This window comes from Notamacropus eugenii, chromosome 2, assembly GCF_028372415.1.
Source record: "Notamacropus eugenii isolate mMacEug1 chromosome 2, mMacEug1.pri_v2, whole genome shotgun sequence".
Classification (NCBI taxonomy): domain Eukaryota; kingdom Metazoa; phylum Chordata; class Mammalia; order Diprotodontia; family Macropodidae; genus Notamacropus; species Notamacropus eugenii.
This window is the reverse complement of record NC_092873.1, coordinates 75,225,870-75,246,794: the sequence shown is the minus strand read 5'-3', so window position 1 is coordinate 75,246,794 and position 20,925 is coordinate 75,225,870. Positions and strand designations below refer to the sequence as shown.

Below are 20,925 nucleotides of genomic sequence, written 5' to 3'. Positions count from 1 at the left end.
TAAATAGAGAAAGGTAACTTAAAATAACTGAGATACCATGAGAAATGACAAATGCTGGAGGGAATGAGAGAAAAATAGGTACATGAGTGAATTATTGGTGAAGTAGAACTGGTCCAACCATTCTGGAGAACAATTTGGAATGAGGCCCAGAGTTATAAAACTGTGCATGCCCTTTTAATCAGCAATACTACTGCTAGGTCTGTATCCCAAAGAAAGAGGACCTATATGTACAAAAAATATTTATAGCAGCTGTTTTTTGCTGTGGCAAAGAATTAGAATCCATCAATTGGGGAATGGATGAACAAGTTGTGACATATGGTTGTGAAAGAGTACAATTGTGCTGTGGAAAATTACAAGGTTGGTTTCAGAAAAAAGCATGTCAAGATCTATATGAACTGATGTAAAGTGAAAAGGACTGGGAGATCATTGTGCACAGTAACAGCAATGTTGTAATGTTGATCAACTGTGAAAGACTTGGTTACTTTGATCAATACAATGATACAAGACAATTCCAAAGGACTCATGATAAAAAAAAAACCAACATTATCTACTTTCAGAGACAGAGAAGTGAACTCTGAGTACAAACTGAAGCATAATTTTTCCCTTTATTTTTCTTGCTCTTTTATAAAAAAGTATAACTAATGTGGGAATTTATTTTGCACGATTTCACATATATAATTGCTATATTGCTTATCTTCTCAGTGGGTGTGGGAGGGTCATGACTGAAATTTAATGAAAGGGTAAACTGAGGCAAATCTCTACAGAATATAACATTTATTAGGGATATGCTGCTTGTCGATAAATGGGTCAAAGACTCTGAGTAAAAGGAATATTCTTTGGGGAGTAAAGAAAAAAAGAAGAGAACAGGGTAGAGGACAGAGTTATATCTTGCAATCCTAGCACCCCGGGCAAACTCAGTTGCACTTTAAGCATCACTGGAAATGAATGATTCATCCTAGGTTTCAAGCCTTGGTGACTTGGGAGGGTGGTGGTATCTTGGCCAGTAATAGAGAAGATAAGAAGAGGGGAGGGTTTTGGGGAAAAGTTTGAGTTCAGTTTGGACAAGTTAAGTTTAAGATGTCTGCAGGGCATCTTCCTTTGAGATGGCTAAAAGGGAGTTGGAGATTAGAGACTTCAGTAGAGAGGTTAGGGCTCAGTAAAGAGATATGAGAGTCATTAGAGTAAATAATTGAATCCACTGGGGCTGATAAGATGACCAAGCAAAAAAGTAAAGGGAGAAGAGGGTTCAGGATAAGTTGGAGTCACTCAGAGGGTGCTATGTGGATGAAGATTGATCAAAAGATTGGAATTTCTGCTAGTTAAAAAAAAAAGAGAGTAGTGTGTGTGTGTGTGTGTGTGTGTGTGTGTGTGTGTGTGTGTGTGTGTAGGAGAGAGGGACTACTACAGATGTGGAATGTTGCATGCATTTTCAGATGAAGTCACTGTAATACTAATTTTACTTAGTTGTTTTACTTTTGTTACAATAGACCTCTCACAAAGCGGGATTAATCAATAAATGTTTGTATTGTAAAAACAAAATACATTAGCAAGTGATAAATGTTTACTTCAGTTTCTTTAACTGTAAAATCGAGATTATAATAGCAGGTTTCCTTTCAGGGTTGTTATGAGGATCAAATGAGACGATATTTGTAAAACACTGAATGGTGCCTGGCATATAGTAGATGATAGATAAATGTTTATTCCCTTCCCTTCCTCACATCAATGAAAGAGAGAGGAAAGAAAGAGAGAGAGAGAGAGAGAGAGAGAGAGAGAGAGAGAGAGAGAGAGAGAGAGAGAGAGAGAGAGAGAGAGAGAGACAGAGAGAGAGAGAGACAGAGAGACAGAGACAGAGAGACAGAGAGACAGAGACAGAGAGACAGAGAGACAGAGACAGAGAGACAGAGAGACAAAGAGAGAGACAGAGACAGAGACAGAGACAGAGAGAGAGAGACAGAAACAGAGACAGAGACAGAGACAGAGAGAGACAGAGAGAGAGACAGAGAGAGACTGAGAGAGAGAGAAGGAATAGTCAGAGTGGTAGGAGGAGATTCTTGATCATCACTCATGACTAGATACTCATTGCATTAAAATTGGAATGAATCATATATTATTGTAGAAAGAACATTGAATAGAGAATTAGACCTAAATGTTAGTCCTTGAGTGTTATTAGGTACTCAGTCATCTACTAATTCACTGTGAGCTTTGGCAAGATTTGCTTCTCTCTCTATCCTCATTTTTAAGATGAGGTGATTGGACTAGATCTCTTCCATCTCTGATATTTGATGCTTTTATTGATTATGAGACAAATACCCTCAAATAGCTATTTTTTTTTTTTTGGTCTACATGCATAGTAGGTACCACAGACCTTCACTTTTCTCTTAGATATTGTGGGGATATATACTAAGGTCCTTTCCTTGATTTTCTTCTCTCTTCAAATGCTTTCTTGGTGATCTCATGGCTTGTTAATTCAGATGTCTTTCAAATATAGTCAGTTCTACTAAAATACAGAAGAGAGGAGTTTGAGTTATGCAAAATCAAGCAATTGGGCTCATTGGGAACATCCTCAAAAACATGGTCAGTAACAAAATTTTTAACAGATAGGAATATAATAAAAACTAGTATAGAGAGGAACTTAGTTTTATACATGTTAAGAAAAATGTAACTACTACAATAGATAGCAGTAAGGTCCATGGCCTCCTGTACCCTGGTTCCTACAGGCTAGACTGGCAAAGTCAATCCATTGAGAAGGCAGGACAACCAATGGGCCAAAGCTACCATCTGAGATGGGTAGAGCCTCAGTTATGGCAGAACATGGTGTGATCATGTTTAGATGCTATTGAAAATAGACTTTTTTGTGGAACATAACTGATTCCGTTTTGTTGTGTATGATGCCTGCATGAACCAAAGGACCAGCTGTAACAATTGGTTTCCTTCAGTGTCTTGTTTGCTCCTGTAATTGGCACAAAAAGGCTTAATTATTTTTAAAAAAAGGAGAACTTCAATAGTCTCTGGAATACTCCTTCCCTTATCTAGCAGTTCAATCAAAAAAAAAAACAAAACCAAACATTTCTTAAGCGCCTACTATGTTCCAGGCAGTGGAATAGATAGATGATGGTACAAAAAGAAGCAGAAGATAATCCTTGCATTCCAGGAGCTTATTATCTCATGGAGGAGCAAGCATGCAAACAAATATATACAAAGCAAGCTATATACAAGATTGATAGGATATAATTAACAGAAGGAAGACCACTGGAATTAAAGGGGGCAAGGAAAGTCTTCCTGTAAAAACTGGAATATTATTGCTGTTTGTCCTTTTTTCTCAAAAAGTAGTAATGAGTATGAATCAGATGTAAGTGAGACAGAGCTGTGAAAAGTCTTCAGTTTCACTCTCTTCTCCAGAGTCATCAAAGTTCAATGTCAAGACAAAGGTTAGGATGACTGGTGATGGTTTGGGATACAGTGGATCACTTTGGCCTTTTAAAATTAAAGTCTTTCTCAGGTCTCAGTTTGTCTGAGGCAACACCCCATTCAGTGACAAAGGGCTAAGTTTCTCATTGTACTCCTTTAAAGCCATCACTTTTTCTAAAAGTCTGTTTTATTTTTTCAGAGTTATATTTCAAGAAATCATAAATGAAAACTGCACAGGACAAAAAGTAAAAATTGCTCCAGATTTTAGAAAAAAATATAGTCTCCCAACCCCCAAATGTTTTAAAAATATAAGCAACTAAAAATTATATATTCCTATGGACAGAATACCTGCATGTAATATATGGCATTCCAAAGTTGGGAGAGGGACCCCTCTCCAATGCACTCCCTTACCTGTTCTGGTGCCATGTCTGCTAGAAGGAAACCCAATTCCCATTTGGTTCTTCTGAACTGTCTTCATTCCCAATTCCTGCTTCTAAGAGCCTGTCATTCATATCTGGGAATTTCCATAGCTGGGACCAGATCATTGAAAAGTGAATTGGACATCTTTCCCCATTTGATTCCTCTTGCCACTTGGTATTTCATGTCTTAGTTCATGGCCCTGAGACTCTTATTGGTATAGCTAAAGAATGACAAGGAAGATGAAATTTAAAAATTTTAAAAGAATATGTCTGTAGTCACCAGCCCTGAAACTCCAATGTAAGTCCTTCATGGAAGAGTACAGGACTTGGTGAGCAGTGTCCAGTTGAAAAAACTGCCTATTAGCCAAGAAGATAAGGATGAAAAGATTGTGCTGTATTTGGGGGGAGAAAAGAGTTTGATTTTATTTTTTAAAATAATGTTTTGTTAATTAAAAAAATTAAGTTTGGTTGTTTTAGATTTTTAATTTTTTTCATGAATAAAACAGGTTGGACAGTTATTCCCATTGTGTAGATGTTTTTCTACCCATAAGAAAGAGATCTTTTAATTTGAAGGGTCTTAGCTATGAAAGCCTTTCTCTCTCCAGAATGAGAGTCCATTTCCAGGAGCCATGAACTTTTGAAAAATAAGAAAAATAGTATTAAATATTAGTACTATTAAATTTATTGTTAAATATTAATATTACATAATATTAAATAAATATTTACCCTGGATAACAGCTATCATAATAATAGCACTTATATGGCACTTTTTGTATATATTACCTCATTTAATCTACACAAAAACCCTGGGAGGTATCTGTTACTATTATTTATCATTAATATTATCATTTTATAGAAGAGGAAGGTTGCAAAAAGTTATGTCACTTCAAAAAATACATTTTCTCGAAGCACAGTCTAATGAAATGTACTGAGTTCACCTATGATGGCGAGATTTTAGTCGGATCTTAAAGGAACCCAGGGAGGTCAGTAGTTGGAGTGAAAGAGGGAGAGTATTCCAGGCATGGCTGACAGATAGCTAGTAAGAATACTCACAGTCCAAGAGACGGAGTGTCTGGTTCCTGAAACAGCCAGGAAGCCAGTGTTACTGGATCAGAGTGTAACAAGGAGTAAGGTGTAAGAAGATTAGGAAGGTAGAAGGGATTATGAAGGGCTTAAATGCCAAACAGAGAATTTTTTATTTGTTTCTGGAGGCAACAGGAAGCCACTGGAATGTGGCTAGGATGTGGGTGGTGGGGTGACATGATCAGACCTGTATTTTAGGAAAATCTCTTTAGTGGCTGAATGGAGGATGAATTGGAGTAGGGAGAGATGAGGCAGGCAGGCACATCAGCAGGATACTGTAATAGTCCAGGGATGAGATGATAAGGGCCTGCACTAGAGTAGTGGCAATCAGAGGAGAGAAGGGAATGTATCTGAGAGATGTTTCAGAGGCGAAATCAATAGGCCTTGCCAAATGCTTGGATATGGATAATTCCATTTGATTTAGTGCAGTTATCTACTAATAAGGACACATCCCTTCTGTATTGTAGCTAATGATAGATTTCATGTCCTGCAACTGTGGTGCAGTTTTCCTTCACAAAAAAATAGTGCAAATGCAACACTGGAACAAATTTGTGTTTTCAAAACATGCACTATAACAAAAATGATTGTGTATATATACAACCCTAGTCTTTGTCCTGAGCTGCAGTCCTGCATCATTTGCAAAGGAATGTCTTATGAGCATCTCAAACTCAAGATATTCAAACACAACCTTTTATCCTTACTCCCAAGTCTATTCTTCTTACCTTCCTTATTTTGATCTGTTGGAGGCCCAACTCTTAACACAATCACCACCATTCCTTCTGGTTACATGATGGGTTGAAATAAGTCAATTATAAATCATTGAACATTTATCAAAGGAGATTTTCTTTGTTGAAACACAAAAATATGTAACAAGGTTATAGAGGCAAATAGCTTCTCTCTCAATGACACTAGTGAAATCAGAACAATATTAAAATATAATTGGGAAATGTTGAATACGATAAAGAAAAATACAAATAGATTACAAATGTTAATGTGTGGTTTTATAAGTTAATACCCAGCTCACAGGGATCTGTTTCTATGTGTTTGACTCTATTGCTCTAAAGAATCCACCTAGAGGTACTGAACCTAAGTAGTTTGGACTTTTTATGCCCCTAGAAGTAGATGAATGAGGAAACTGTACCAGGGAACCTGAGGTCAATTTTGTCCAGGGGCAGTTTGGTCCTGGACCTACTTCCTGTTGGCTGGAGGCATGGGAAGAAGAAAGTTCAATCAGGGAAGTTGAGACCAGTCAGATCCCAGGGGCAGTTCTGACTTCTTTTAGGTAAATCCTCTCTAGAGTGTGGGTGGGAGAAAAGAGTTGGTTTAGGATGTTGGTTCTAAGGCACCTTCCAATCAAACAGGTTCACAGACTCAAGTCATTTTTTGCTCCTCAGTGATGTGGATATAAATGGAACCATAAGTGTAAAAATGAATATTGAGTTGTTTTTCCAGTACTTTGTGAAGACCCTCCTGAGAGGGTTTGGGGCTTATTCTGTAACTCTTAAGGGAGTCCTAAAATCCTTTTCCCCTCATCTTGAAATACCATAAAATTTCTAAATCTGTACAAAAAGAATGCTTTTGTCTCCCTTATCTTGTGTTCCCCCACCCCTTAATCTTTAACTTGTTTTCTCCTGCCCTGCCCTTAAATCTTTAAACCATAAAAAATTCTCTTTTGTTTCTTTCCCTCATTCTATGTCATTAAATCCTTTCTTGTCCTTAATCCATAAAAACCTCTAAAATTATATCATCATTCTGAAAACTCTATATGAGCGTAACTCCCCCAAATATCAGGGTCTCAAATTAGCTTTTCTTGCCAAGAAGGCCCAGGTAGCTTTCACATAATAAAGCTCCCATTGGCTACAGAGAATGTCTAAGTGAATTCTTTCACACTTGAACCACTGTCCTGAATCTGACCTGAATATCACATCCCTCATCCTTTATTTATGTCTCATTATCTTACCTTCCATATCAAGTGGTTGCCAAGTCTTTTCAGTTTTTCTTCCATATTATTTTCCCAGTCTGTTCTTTTCTATCATTATAGGGTCTTTTTTTAATTTAATCTTCCCCTATCCTCAATTCATCCTACACACAGATGCAAAATTGATGTTCTTAAAACACAGGTATAATTGAGTCCTTATCAAGAAGATTGCTTTTCAAGAAGCTCTCTTGCCTCTAGTACAAAATGCAAAGCCTACTTGAAGCTTGGTGACAGCCTTGACACCCTCAGAGACAGTGTGCTTGGCCAGCTCCCCTGGCAGTAGCAGGAATGAGGCCATCTGGATCTCCCAGGACATGACACAGGAGTGCTTCTTGTAATTCGACATCCAGGCAGGATGCCTTTCCAGGGATGATATCTTTGACAAAAGAGTTCATGATGCCCATGACCTTGTATGAGATATGTCAGGATGGACCTGCTTCAGCATTTTGTACACTGTACTTGTAGTACAACTACATGTAGTACAATTTCTTGCAGCTGGGCACTTGAGTTTCGGTCACACATCTTTTGAAACCAGGGTAGACTGGGCAGGCTTCAGGGACTGTGCAACCTTGCAAAGCCTAAAATTTCCGGGAAAAAATAAAGGTCTAGTCAAGTTGTAGTTGGTGTATTTAAATGAGAGATAGTGGTATGTTTTGATGAATGATTCCATGAAGCTTGTCCCAATGGGTGGACCATATGTGAAAAAGCTGATGATAACTTTAGGTTGGTTAGTCAAAGGACACTTATAACCAATCAGATACTGTCACTTATACCACTGTTCATGAAAAGATTTTTTCCAAACTGTGCTTCCAGAGATGTTACTATGCCCTCTGTCCACTGGCTGGGCATGTAGTTTACAAGGGCCGTTACTCCCAGAAGGATGAAGACAGATTTTGACTTTTAAATGCCAGGTTAGAACTTAGTCTTATCTTAACTTAGGGATTCTTGTGCTTTTTTTGTCATGAAATTCTTTGAAAATCTGGTGAAGCCTATTCAGCATTCAGCATTATCAAAAATGCTGATTTTAAATTCATCGAATAAAATGCATAGAATTACAAAGGAAAAAATATGTTGATGTAATTTTTTTTTAGTTTGCATACTCATTGAGACCTGGCTTCCTCTTGATGACATAGATTCCCTGGCTAACCTTTCCAGCATTGTTGTACTTTCACTGATAACCTGAATTTTTGCAGGGGTACAGTAGAGAGATAAATTAGAACACTCTTTTTTCCCCCATTGCCACTTCCAAGCCCTCTTCTACCACAATTACTCATTCACCTCACTTCCTCTGAAATTCATTCAATCCACATTTCTTAACCAATTAAGACTTTAATAGCTTTTATTTACCAGTCTAGGTTTGGTAGGTAATTAAATGTTTTGCTTTAACTTAATCTGTCCTCTGACTGGTTAGTAAAAGAAATGTTGGGGATTTGAGAGTAGATCCTGAGCCACACCTACACGTTTCAAACTTGTGGAAAGCTTGAAAAGGGGGCTGGGGAGAACAAGTGCTGTTACATTTTCATAGACTTGTATAATAGTGCTGATGGCAAACATGCAGGATCTTTCACAAGGCCTCAGACTGGCAGAAATGGATACATGTATAATGCCTACAAAACCACTATCTTCCTTACAAGTTTTCAGAACCCACTTTACATAATTAAAAAAAAAATAAGAACTCTGAGTTTAACATGACAGCTTTTTCCCCCTTTTGATAATTTTTTGACTTCCCCAAATAAAGTGAAAACATGATTCAACCATATGTGTTTTTGGAAAATAAATGTTTTCTCCTGAAGTTCCTACATTTGTATATAAGAAAGATTAATCAGGCAACATTGTAAAAGATTGAAGTGGGGAAAATAGATAAGAAATTATTTCTTTTGTTTAGGCAGGATACAAAGTTGGCTTTGATCTGATGGAAAGGAGAGTATATATGCCAGAGATATTCTAGTGGTATTGACAGGATGTGGTGGCTGATGAAATTGATTGATTTTTCCTCTCTCTCCTGTCAAAAATAATTCAGATTCTTTAATGTAGGTGCTGGGTCCTTGGTCATCATACGGAAGTTGGGAAGAAGGGAGCATTATAATGACTTTAGATTCATACATGGTGAATTTAAGATGTCTATGAAAAATCTAGTTCAGTGGGCAGTTAGAAATTTAAGATAAGAGAGGTTAGGGCTGGACAAATACATTTCAATTTTACAGCAGCAAGGGGTAAGATGGAGGTGACTTAGCAGAGGCAGTTGCTCACAGAAACTGACTTCAGATTAGATTTAGGGCTGGGGAGAAGGCCAGAGCTTGATGCTGAAAGACAGGGGTATCACTGGCTGGAGCTCGAGTTACTGGAGAGGGCAGTTAAAGAAAAATCCACGGCTTTATCTATTCTACCCAAGGTGAAACTCCTGCTTCCCATGGAGAAAGATGTGGAGCTACTGGGCTTCAAATTAGCTTCAAATCAGTGTTACTGTAAAAACCCGAGAGGTACTTTTCCAATTCCCTTCGGTTATGTGATTAAGGTCTGATAATTTGCTAGCAAAAGCGCACAACAGGTGAGCTTTAACCACAACTCAAAAGTTTTAGCAAGCTGAAGATCTGGTCTGGAAATCAGGAGACGTGAGTATGGTTTTTGTCCTGGCACTAAACTCAAGGCTTACTTTCTCTGTAAAATGATGATGCAAAGGCACTTAATATTAACCTGCCTATTTCAGCAGGAGTTATGAGTCTGTGACCTTCAGGAATGACTTCCCGCAAACTGGGCTGTTTGTCCCTCTACGGATTACATACTAATATCCCTTCCACGGTTGCTAGGTGGCGCAATGGCTAAAGTGATGGCCTGAAATTTAGACCTAGCCTTAGACATGAACAGCGTGTAATAAGGGACAGGACAAATCACTTACCTCTTAGTTCTTCATCTGCAAAATGAATTGAAGGAAATGGTAAAGCACTCTTATCTGCCAAGAAAATTCTAAATAGGGTCAGAGAGCCGACCACGCAGGATACTACTCAGCAATCTTTCCCAGTTCTAAGAGTGGGACAATAACAGGGCAGGAAAGGATATTGGCTTCATACAAACCTTGTAACTGCTGCGTCCTTTGGGGGTTAAATGAAAGCAACTGTTCGTTACATTCGAGCTGCATTGCCTACAGCGGATGGGTGTACAAGCTCCCTTTGTCTACGTGAGGGGCTCTGAAAAGAGCCTTTGGGTTTCTACGGTTCAAGGTGGCAGAATCTTGGCAGTCTTACTTGCCCTTAGCTTTGTGGTGACTCTCGGTCTTCTTGGGCAGCAGGACGGCCTGGATGTTGGGCAGGACTCCACCCTGGGCAATAGTGACTTTTCCCAGCAGCTTATTGAGCTCTTCATCATTGCGGATGGCCAGCTGAAGATGACGCGGAATGATACGAGTCTTCTTGTTGTCGCGGGCAGCATTTCCGGCTAACTCCAAGATTTCGGCAGTGAGGTATTCCAGCACGGCAGCCAAATACACCGGCGCTCCAGCTCCCACTCGCTCGGAATAATTCCCCTTACGAAGAAGACGATGCACACGGCCAACCGGGAACTGAAGGCCCGCTCGGGACGACCGAGTTTTAGCCTTGGCACGAGCTTTGCCTCCCTGTTTTCCGCGGCCAGACATGATCAAGATATAACTTGTCTAAAAGAGATCCGGAAAAGGAAAATCAAAGAGCTCGAGAAACCTCTCTCTGCCTACAAAAAGGACCTTGTGCTAGCCATGGCGCAGCAACCTATTATACCTTCAAGAGGTAGAGAAAACGATGCGGTCTGATTGGTTGTAGACGTCATTTAGCGAATAGACCAATACCAAAGTAAAGCTAGCATCTCTTAATTTACATAGTCCCTCCCACTTAGGGAGTGTTGCTTTATTTCATCCAATGAAACATGAGAATTTCACAAACCCTTATTTGAATAGACACAGAACCAATATGTGGGTCTTTAGTTTTTAAACTAGAGGGCGGGAAGGAGGCTGTCTATGCCCTAAACAAGGGAGACAAATTAAGTTTAGGAAGTTATTTTTCCTACGTGTTCCGAAGCTCGGGCGTCCGTTATCTTTGTCAATCAAGTGGATCCCTACCTGAACGCTTCTCTCAGGATGCTTCCCGCTCGACTGACCGCATTACAAAGCTTTCCATCGTGTCTGGAAACAGCCAAAGGGCCTTAGCTGCCCATAAATGCTGTCTGTTTTGGGCTCCAAAACAGTTCTCAGGCAACGGCGTATAACCGTTCACAAATAGTTTTTGTAAAACTCAAAGGTCAAAGTTAGTTTCTTAAAAAAACCCCCAAAACAACAGTAATAGCAACTGCAACAGTTTGGGTATATTTGTGGGCAAGAAAAAGTTCCAATTGTTGTGTTTTTTTTTTTTAATAAAGACAAATAGTGTAGTATAGTGGGATGATCTGGATTTTTGAGTCAGAGGACCTGAGTTTATTCAGTCTTTGTTTCCTGTGTCATTTAGCACATTTTTGGACCTCAGTTTCTCATGTAAAAAAAGGGGACTTGGTTTGGCCTAAATGGCACCCGAGGTTCCTTAGTGGACTGTGGAATTTTTCCAGTGTCTCCTTCGACGTAAAGTCTTAAAGCGAAGATTAGACACAGTGCTGTTAGGCCTCTTTTGTTCATGTCCTTTTGAACATCTCAAGTGTCTGCTTTTGCGAGATTGGCTTGTATATTTGTTCCTAAACTTTCCTGTCTATCTGAAAGGAAATTTAATTGTCTATTCTATTGTCTGATATCTTTAGAAGTGGGAAATTAATAACAGCAACAATTAGTAACATTGATATAGTGCATCTGTGTTTCTAGGAATTGTGCCAAGTCCTTTACAATTACCTTATTTAGTCCTCCCAACAACCCTGGGATGTACTATTAATATCCCCATTTTATAGAGGAAGAAATTAAAGTTAAGTAAGTTGCTGGGGGGGTGTCACAGCTAAGTATCTGATGTGACATTTGAACTTAGGTCTTTCTATCTCTAGGCCCTGCTATTTATTGTGCCACTGAGCTGCTCTAAATAGCTGTGGCTCTGTTGCCCCTTTATGATTGATTTCATTATTTCTCTACAGGTCCTATCGTTCCAAAGGGTTTCTTAGCAGAGAAGATTGAGGAGATGTCATGTTAGTTGTGTTCAAGTATTTGAATGGCTATAATGTAGAAGAAACATTTGATTGTATCATCCCCAGACCTCATCCTTTTGATTCAGTATGTCTTAAATCTGGACTGTGGATTATTGTTGAAAAATGCAAATCTTATTGTATAATCTGTAGTTAAATAAAATCATGAACCTCTATCTGGTGGTTACTTTAAACCTAATATTAACTCTATGGGGATAGGTGGCAGGTAGTATATCCTGAACAGAGGAAGACAGTAAAATAAATAATGGTGCCCTGTGTGAATAGGATATCATTTTCATCTCTCTTTATTCATTTGTATAATTAGGGGTTGGACTAGTGATTTCCAGGTTTCCTTCCAACTCTCATGAGGATTCTAAGGAAACAGTAGGTGAGGAACTGATGAATCATAATGGTGGACTACTGAATACCAAAGAACTTTCAACTGTATTACTCATGACTAATATAAAGATGCCTATCATCTGTTTGCCTTAGGTTGGTGCATTTGTAAAGAACTCTGTGTATGAAACAATGTTAAGCCTCATTTTGGCGGCACTAATATCACTCTAAGGTCCTAGTTTAGTTGATAAACTCCTAGTTGGACGTCATGTGTGCTGTGATACGTTCTGAATCAGGACAAAAGGTGTCTTAGATCAGAAACTTACAGTAGGATGTTATGTCAAAGGTATCTAATTAAATCCCCTTATTTTACAGGAAGAAGCTGAGGCCCAGAGTAGTTAAGTGACTTCCAATGAATTTTTGTAGTTTAAGGCCATCTAGTACAACCCATATCCCTCCAGAACTTACCACAACTGCAAAAGCAGTCATCCAAACTCTGGTGGAAACCTTCAATAAGGGTCAATATACTACTTCCCAAGACAGTAGATTCCACTTTGGGTTAATTCTAATTTTTTGGAAGTTTTTCATTGCATTAAGCCTAAATTTGCTTATGTACAACTTTCATTCATTGTTCTTAGTTCTTCCTCTGGGAAAAAAAAAGTTGTATTCTTGGTTCCACATGACAGCCTTTTTAGATAAGTCTGAGTCTTCTCAAGGATAAACATCTCACTTTCCTACATCCACAGCCTCACATGATATGAACTCAAGGTTGTTAACTATTCTGATATTTTTATTCAGACCGCACTTTAGTTTTTAGTGTCTTTACTAATTTATCTTTGGTTTGACCCAGAGTATACTTCTCTTTTTGTAGCCCAAAATTAATCTTTTCTTTTCTCTCTCTCTCTCTCTCTCTTTCTCTCTGTCTTTGTCTCTCTCTTCCTTTTATTTCTTGCTTTCTTTTCCCATATCACAGGGGAATGGGATAAAAATGTGACATGGTATCCTGCTGATAACACACACACACACACACACACACACACACACACACACACACCTTTTTGCTGAACTATGTATATTTAAATTTTTATATTTTTTTCAGTGAGAGGTTAAAAAAGTTAAATGCTTGACAATTTTTTAAAAATACCTTAAGAAATAGATTGCTAATTTGCAATGGTGGAGACTTTACAAGTTGAGAATAATTACCTGGTGAAATTAGTTTTCTTTTAAAACTCATACTACTTGGCTTGAAATTCACTAAATTCCTTTAACTTTTTCAAACTGCCTAACTTGCCCTTCCCATTTTGTTCTTATGGACTCATCTACATGAATCTTAAGATTTATACTTTATACTATTTTATTACCTTTTAAAATTTCATCTTAGTAAATGGGGACTAATATTCTGGAGGGGAGTTAGGAGGCACACTGGATAGAGTGCCAGGTATGGAGTCAGGGCAGTTTCATCTTTCTTGAGTTCAAATCTGGCCTCACACAACTTACTAGGAAAAATTATCTACATTTCTCCTTTAAGCTTTATTACATCCACTTACTATTTTTTTAAAAAGCAAACCAAAATATTGCTTACTATATCCAGCCTAAAGCCATTACATTCACTAGGAATGCTAACATAAGGGAAAGGATAGGACTTAATCTTGTTACAGCTTTTTTAGCGAGTAAAGTAGGCGGCTCTGAAAAGAGCCTTTTAAAAGTTGTGAGTAAAATAAACATAAAAGTAGCCAACCTGGACTAAAAACTAAGCCCTCTCCCCGCGGATGCGGCGAGCCAGCTGGATGTCCTTGGGCATGATGGTCACACGCTTGGCGTGGATGGCGCAGAGATTCGTGTCCTCAAACAGCCCGACCAGGTAGGCTTCGCTGGCCTCCTGCAAGGCCATGACGGCCGAGCTCTGGAAGCGCAGGTCGGTCTTGAAGTCCTGCGCGATCTCGCGCACCAGCCGCTGGAAGGGCAGCTTGCGGATCAGCAGCTCGGTGGACTTCTGGTAGCGCCGGATCTCGCGCAGCGCCACGGTGCCGGGCCGGTAGCGGTGAGGCTTCTTCACGCCGCCGGTAGCCGGCGCGCTCTTGCGGGCAGCCTTCGTAGCGAGCTGCTTACGGGGCGCCTTGCCGCCGGTGGACTTACGAGCGGTCTGCTTCGTACGAGCCATGGCAAAAAGAAAAGATGAAAAGCAGCAGAGAAATGAAGGTAGAGCAACGCCTTGCTGTATATTTATAGAGCCAAGAGCAACCTGATTGGGCAATTCAACATTACCGGCACCATGTGGAAGCATTTGGTCAATTTCATTGGGTATTGATATACTCCTCCCCTTTTAACCAGAACCTATTAGAAATGTCTTCATTTGTACGTTTCCCCGCCCCCACCCCTTCCTCCCACCTCCCACCTTCTACCCTCCCCTCATGGCTTATTAGCACAATAATTAAATATAATTGGTGTTTCCGGGATTCCAGATTAGAAAATTGTAAGGTTTTAGAGAGATACGCCTTTGCCACATGAAAAAGCCACAGTGGAAAATGAACAAGGGTTATTTCTTTGTGCCTAATTAGACCTTAAGATGGCGTTCCATTGTTTGTCTCAGATGTTGCTCCTTTAACACTTTCCTGTAGCCTCTCATTGTTTTACCCTGCAAACCACGCCAAAACGTAAAGAAAACCTTTTCTCCACTAGACCAATTTTCCACGGTAGATTAAAATTATATTTCTATAATAATATATGTATATACTTAATATATAATAATTTATAATATAAATTATATAATGATATAATCGTGTTAAACATTAGTAGACAGTGTACTAATATTAATATATAATTAACTCTATAGTATGTAATACATTTTATTATCATTTTAATCTGGCTATGGGAAATTGGGTGAAGGGAAAAAGATTTTATCTCTGTTTTGGAGTGGTTTGCTGGGGACAAGGCAAGGAGATACTATAAAAAAATTTAAATGAAAACTTCTGGAGTAACATCTAGAAAGATAGATATTTAGCAGTCATAAAGAATATATTAATTTCTCCAGTCAGTGAGTGTTTGCTGGTTTATATGATGATTCAGGGTATTCCTAATGCACTGTAATTACATAAAGAAATTTTTGTTGGCAAATAAACTACAATCTAGTGAAGATGGTTACCCTACAGGAAAAACTAGAATGAAGGGTACCTGTATACAGTATGCACTACCTATAATGTGGGTTTTAGGAGAGAAGGAAATTCAAAAGGGAGTGTGTGGCATAAGTTCACTAGAAGACACCCAACAAGGATAACAGAAACAGCAGCAGCTAATATTTATATAGACCTTGCCAAATGTTCAAAGAAAATACTAGGGAGACATTTTTGGGAGCCAAGATGGTGGAGTAAGCAGTAAACTGCTGCAACTCTCTCACATTCACCTCCAAACAACCAAACAAATCCTGGAACAGCAGAACCAGCAAATAGATAGGCTGAAACAATTTTTTTAGCCCAAGAAACTTGGATGATCAGCAAAAAAGGTCCATCTCGTTGGAATGAGAGTGCAGCCCAGGACAGAAAGCTTAGCAGGAAACCAGCAGAAGATCAACACCAGGAATGCTAACCCCCCTCCCCTCTCCTACTTCAGATCCAAAAACCACCATGTGGTTCAGTGTAGCACCCAGGGAAACAGTAATCTTCCAGTGACCAGACCTCCACAGGCTTCAGTGTAGCCACTCAGAAATGCAGAAACACAATCAGGCCTCAGCACTTGCCAGAAACCACCACTAGGATCCCAGCTCAGCACCAGGTAAACTGCCAGAGTCCTGTTGCCTCCAGCATCCCCAGCCAACCCCCACCCCATGCCCACCAGACAAGAAAGTTCACGTTGGACATCAGGGAAACATCAGTGCAGCATCAAGTAAATAGCCAGGGCCTTAAATCACTAGCACAAGAAGCTAGAGTCAGTCCCTTCCTCCCTGAGAGCAGAGTTCAAATTTAAAAGAAAGGACAAAGTCAAAACAACAACAATAAAAAAGAATGAGCAGAAAATGACAAATAGAATCTGACCATTGAAAGTTATTATACTGACAGGGAAGACCAGGGCACAAACTCAAAAGCAGACAACAATGTTAAAATACCTATGGGCAAAACCCCAAAGAAAAATGGGAAGGGATCTCAAGCCCAGAAAGAATTCATGAAGAGCTGAAAAAGGTGCTTAACAATCATATAAGAGAGATAGAAAAAAAAAAACTGGGAAAAGAAACAGGAGTGATGAAAAAGAAATATGAAAAAAAGAGTCTTGGAAAACTGTTTAAAAAGTAGAATCAGACAAATGGAAAAGGAGATATAAAAATCCACTGAAGAAAAACACCTCCTTAAAGAGTACAGTTTGCAAAATGGAAAAGAAGGTACAAAAGCTAACTGAGGAAAACCATACCATAAGAGTTAGAATTGGGCAAGTAGAAGCTAATGACTATACAGGACATCATGAATCAAACAAATTCAGAAGAATGAAAAAAAACCTGGAAGAAAATGTAAAATGCCTTATGGCAAAAACAACAGTCCTGGAAAATAGATCCAGGAGAGACAATATCAGAATCATTGGACTATCTGAAAACCATACTCAAAAGGAGAACCTGGACAGCATCTTTCAAGAAATTATCAAGGAAAACTGCCCTGATGTCCTGAAACCAGAGGGCAAAATAGGCATTGAAAGAATCCACTGATCACCTCAGGAAAGCGATCTCAAAATAAAATCTTCAAAGAACATTATAGCCACATTTCAGAACTATCAAGTCAAGGAAAAATATTACAAGTGGACAGAAAGAAAGAATTCAAATATTAAGGAGTCGCAATCAGGGTCAAACAAGAACTGGCAGCTACAATATTAAAAGATCAGAGGACATGGAACATGATATTCTAGAGGGCAAAGGAGCTAGGACTACAACCAAGAATCACTTACCTCGCGAAATTAAGCATTTGGTCATTCAATGAAATAGAAGAATTTCAAGCCTTCATAAGAAGATCAGAACTAAACCCAAAATTTGATCTTCGGTATCAATGCCCAAGAAGCATAAACAGGTAAAAAGGAAAAAGAAAACATAAGGGATTCAGTCGAGCTAAATTTTTCACATCCCTACATGGGAAGATTATACTTGTAACTCTTAAAAATCATATCACTAACAGTTGTTGTTGTTTTTGTTTGTCATTCATTCTTGAGGAAGACCATGACATCAGGAAGGTGATTCCAAGACTTGCAAGGGAATTGGATTTAAGTGAGGGAGGGCTGTGCAAAGTCATCGAGTCCACTTTCTCCTCCAAGGCCATCAGGGTCCAGTGGCAAGGCAGATCAGGATGACTGGAGATGGCCTCAGGGGATATTGGAGACCTTGACTTTTTTAAGTGAAGGTCTTTCTGAGCTCTTGATTTGACTAAGGTAATACAAATAGAAGGAATACACATAGACAGATTATATGGGTATAAGGTAAATTTGAGGGAATGACAAAAAAAATTATTAAGGGATGAGAGAGAGGAATACAAAAAGATGCAGAAGAAAGGGAAAGGTACAATGGGGGAAATTATCTCACACGAAGAGGTGCGAAAGACTTTTTATAGTGGAGAGGAAGATGGGAGAGTAGGCTGTGAGCATCACTTGGACCTTCCTGTCATCAGTATTGACCCAAAAAGGTAATCTTTTACACAGTCATTTGAATACTGAAATCGATCTTACCCAACAGGGAAGTACGAGGAAAGGAGATAAGTAAAGGGGGTAGTGTGGTGGGGAGGGCAGATTAGGGGAAGTAGTAGACAGAAGCAAAACACTGGTGAGGTAGGAAGGGGTGAAAGGAGAAAGAGGACGAATAGGAGGATGAATAGGATGCAGGGAAATATAGAAGTAGTAGTCATAATTGTGAATGTGGATAGGATGAACTCTCTCACAAACTCTCTCACAAAACAGATACCAGAGTAGATTAAAAACTAGAATCCTACAATATGTTGCTTATAACAAACACACTTCAAACAGAGAGACACACACAGAGCAAAGGTAAAGAACTGGAGGAGAATCTATTATGCTTTAGTTGAAATTTAACAAAGTAAAAACTTTGACAAAGTAAAAGCAAAAATAGCCCTAATTAAAAGAGATGAGGAAGGAAACTACATCTTGCTAAAAGGGTACCAAAGACAACTACAAACAATCAAATTAAAAGGGCAAGGAATAGCCTACTTGTCAGAAGGGGGTGAGGGGCAATGCACAACCAAAGGAGATAGAGAGCATTATGAAATATAGAATAGATAATTTTTATCATATTAAATTTAAAAGCTTTTGTACAAACGAAACTATTGCAACCAAGATCAAAAGGAAAGCAGAAACTGAGAAAGTCTTCATAGCAAGTATCTCTGATAAATGCATCATTTTTCAAATATATAGAGAACGGAGTCAAATTTATGAGAGTACAAATCATCCCTCAACTGATAAATGGTCAAATGAGAGGACCAGGCAATTTTTGAGATGAAGAAAGCAAAACTAACTATAGGCATATGAAGAGGTGTTCTAAGTCACTTTTGATTGGAGAATTGCCAATTAAAACAACTCTGAAATACCACTTCACACTCTGCAGATTGGCTAATATGACAGAAAAGGAAAATGATAAATGTGGGAGAGGATGTGGGAAAATTGGGACAATCCTGCACTGTAGTTGGAGGTGTGAACTGATACAACCACTCTGGAGAGCAATTGGGAACTATGCCCAAAGGGCAAACAAAGTTGGTATATCTTCTGATACAGCAATATCAGGACTAGGTCTGTATCCCAAAGAGAGCTTAAAAGAAGCAAAAGGACCTACATATGCAAAAATATTTATAGCAGCCCTTTTTGTGGTGGCAAAAATATTGCAAATGGAGGGAATGTGCATCAGTTGGGGAATGGCTGAACAAGCTGTGCTTATGAATATAATGGAATACTATTGTGCAATAAGGAATGATGAACAGGCAGATCTCAGAAAAACCTGGGAAGACTTGTACAAACTGATGCAAAGTGAAATGAACAGAAGCAGGAAAACATTATACACAGTATCAGCAACATCCATGTGATGTCAATTATGGATGGCTCAGCTCTTCTCAGGAGCACGGTGATCCAAGACAAGTACAAAGGACTCATGAAAGAAAATGCCATCCAAATATAGATAAAGAACCAATAAACTCTGAATGCAGATGGAAGCATATTTTTTTTTGCTTACTTTATTATTTCTCATGGTCTTATTTCCTTTTGATCTGCTTCTTCAACAACTGTGATGAATATGGAAATATGTTTTACATGATAGCACATGTATAAACTATATCAAACTGCATACCATTTTTAGAAGGGGGGAGCCTCTGGAGGGTAGGGAGGGAAGGAAGGGAGAAAAATTTGGAACTTGAAATCTTGTAAAAATGAATGCTAAATTTTTTTACATGTAATTGGAGAAAATACTATTTACAAAAAAATAAAGGAATACTAGGTAGGCTTTAAAGAGGTTTTGTCTTCTGTAATTGGAGACCAGAAGGATCTTAGAGAATCCTTATCATCATCATTGTTGTTTTCATCATTATTAGTATGATTCGATTATTATCCTTGGTGATGGCTCTCAAGTCTTTTTGGGTGACAGAGTAGCCTGAATGTTGTTAGAGATATCAAATGAAATGATGACCATGTGGCCTAGTACCTTATTGAACTACTTACTTTGGTCACTGGATTTGGCAGGATTCTATGCTCCTAGGCCAAGTTACCAGTTAGTTCTAAATCTTGGTTGCCAGGTACAGGTATTGAAGCCAGGTTATCATTTCTTCTGACCCTGATCCACTCAGAGCAATTGCCCTAGGAAAACAGAGCATGGACCAGACCCTTTTTGAGAGGAACAGACTAGGCCTTGACACAAGCTTTGCCGGCCTACTTTCCTGAGCCGTGGCATAGCAAAGTGAGCAAGAGATTTCTTTGAAAGAAAGAAAACTGATATTTAGTGGAAATAGGGATCTACTATACAATCTCATAAGTGAATTTGCAGTTTGGTTACATGTATACTTTTATTATCTTTCTAATTATTTTCTTGCCAAAATCTGTATCCAGTTAATTATTACATTTTAATTGAAAAGGATTTAACATATTTTATCCACTAGGACAATAGGATTTCTTAAACTCTGCTGTGACTATAAGGAATACCAATAGGAAAGTCTACCCTTGAAGCAAACTATGGTTCGAATTAGGCTGAAGTTCAGATGGATGGAAAAGAAACTTAGATTTAGGGATAGGAGTGACCACAGAGAAGGAACAGGTGCAAATATTTTGTTCCAAACAACATGAGAACTTGCCCCAGGTTCTCAGAGAAACCAGTCCATGAGAGTGTTCCAGGTGTCTTCTATGTGCCAGTCTCTGGGCTAGGTCCTGGGAATACAAAAAAGAAAGAATTTCAATTTGAGGGGATGCTCTGCTCCTTTGCTTAGCATAGTAATTAATTTAGTGTTTTTTCTCTGAAATAACTGTAGGTCATCTGGCTTGCTAGTAAAGAATCCAGGCGTTTTTGACATGGTATTTTTCTATTAGATGCAAACTCATTTTGATTAGATGCACCCTCATTGTGTAGGA

General features: G+C 38.7%; 2 protein-coding genes across 2 annotated transcripts; both read right to left on the bottom strand.

Annotated features, from left to right (window-relative positions):
* Nucleotides 1-7,232: 7,232 nt before the first annotated feature.
* Nucleotides 7,233-10,617, bottom strand: LOC140525542 (histone H2A type 1-D). Its single transcript, XM_072641042.1, has 2 exons — nt 9,961-10,617; nt 7,233-7,466 (listed from the first exon to the last, which is right to left on the bottom strand). The coding sequence occupies exon 1, from the start codon at nt 10,517-10,519 to the stop codon at nt 10,127-10,129; it is 393 nt and encodes a 130-aa protein (XP_072497143.1). The 5' UTR covers nt 10,520-10,617; the 3' UTR covers nt 7,233-7,466; nt 9,961-10,126.
* A 2,822-nt stretch (nt 10,618-13,439) lies between these two features.
* LOC140525531 (histone H3) lies at nt 13,440-14,534 on the bottom strand. Its single transcript, XM_072641028.1, has one exon. The coding sequence runs from the start codon at nt 14,504-14,506 to the stop codon at nt 14,096-14,098; it is 411 nt and encodes a 136-aa protein (XP_072497129.1). The 5' UTR covers nt 14,507-14,534; the 3' UTR covers nt 13,440-14,095.
* Nucleotides 14,535-20,925: the final 6,391 nt, after the last annotated feature.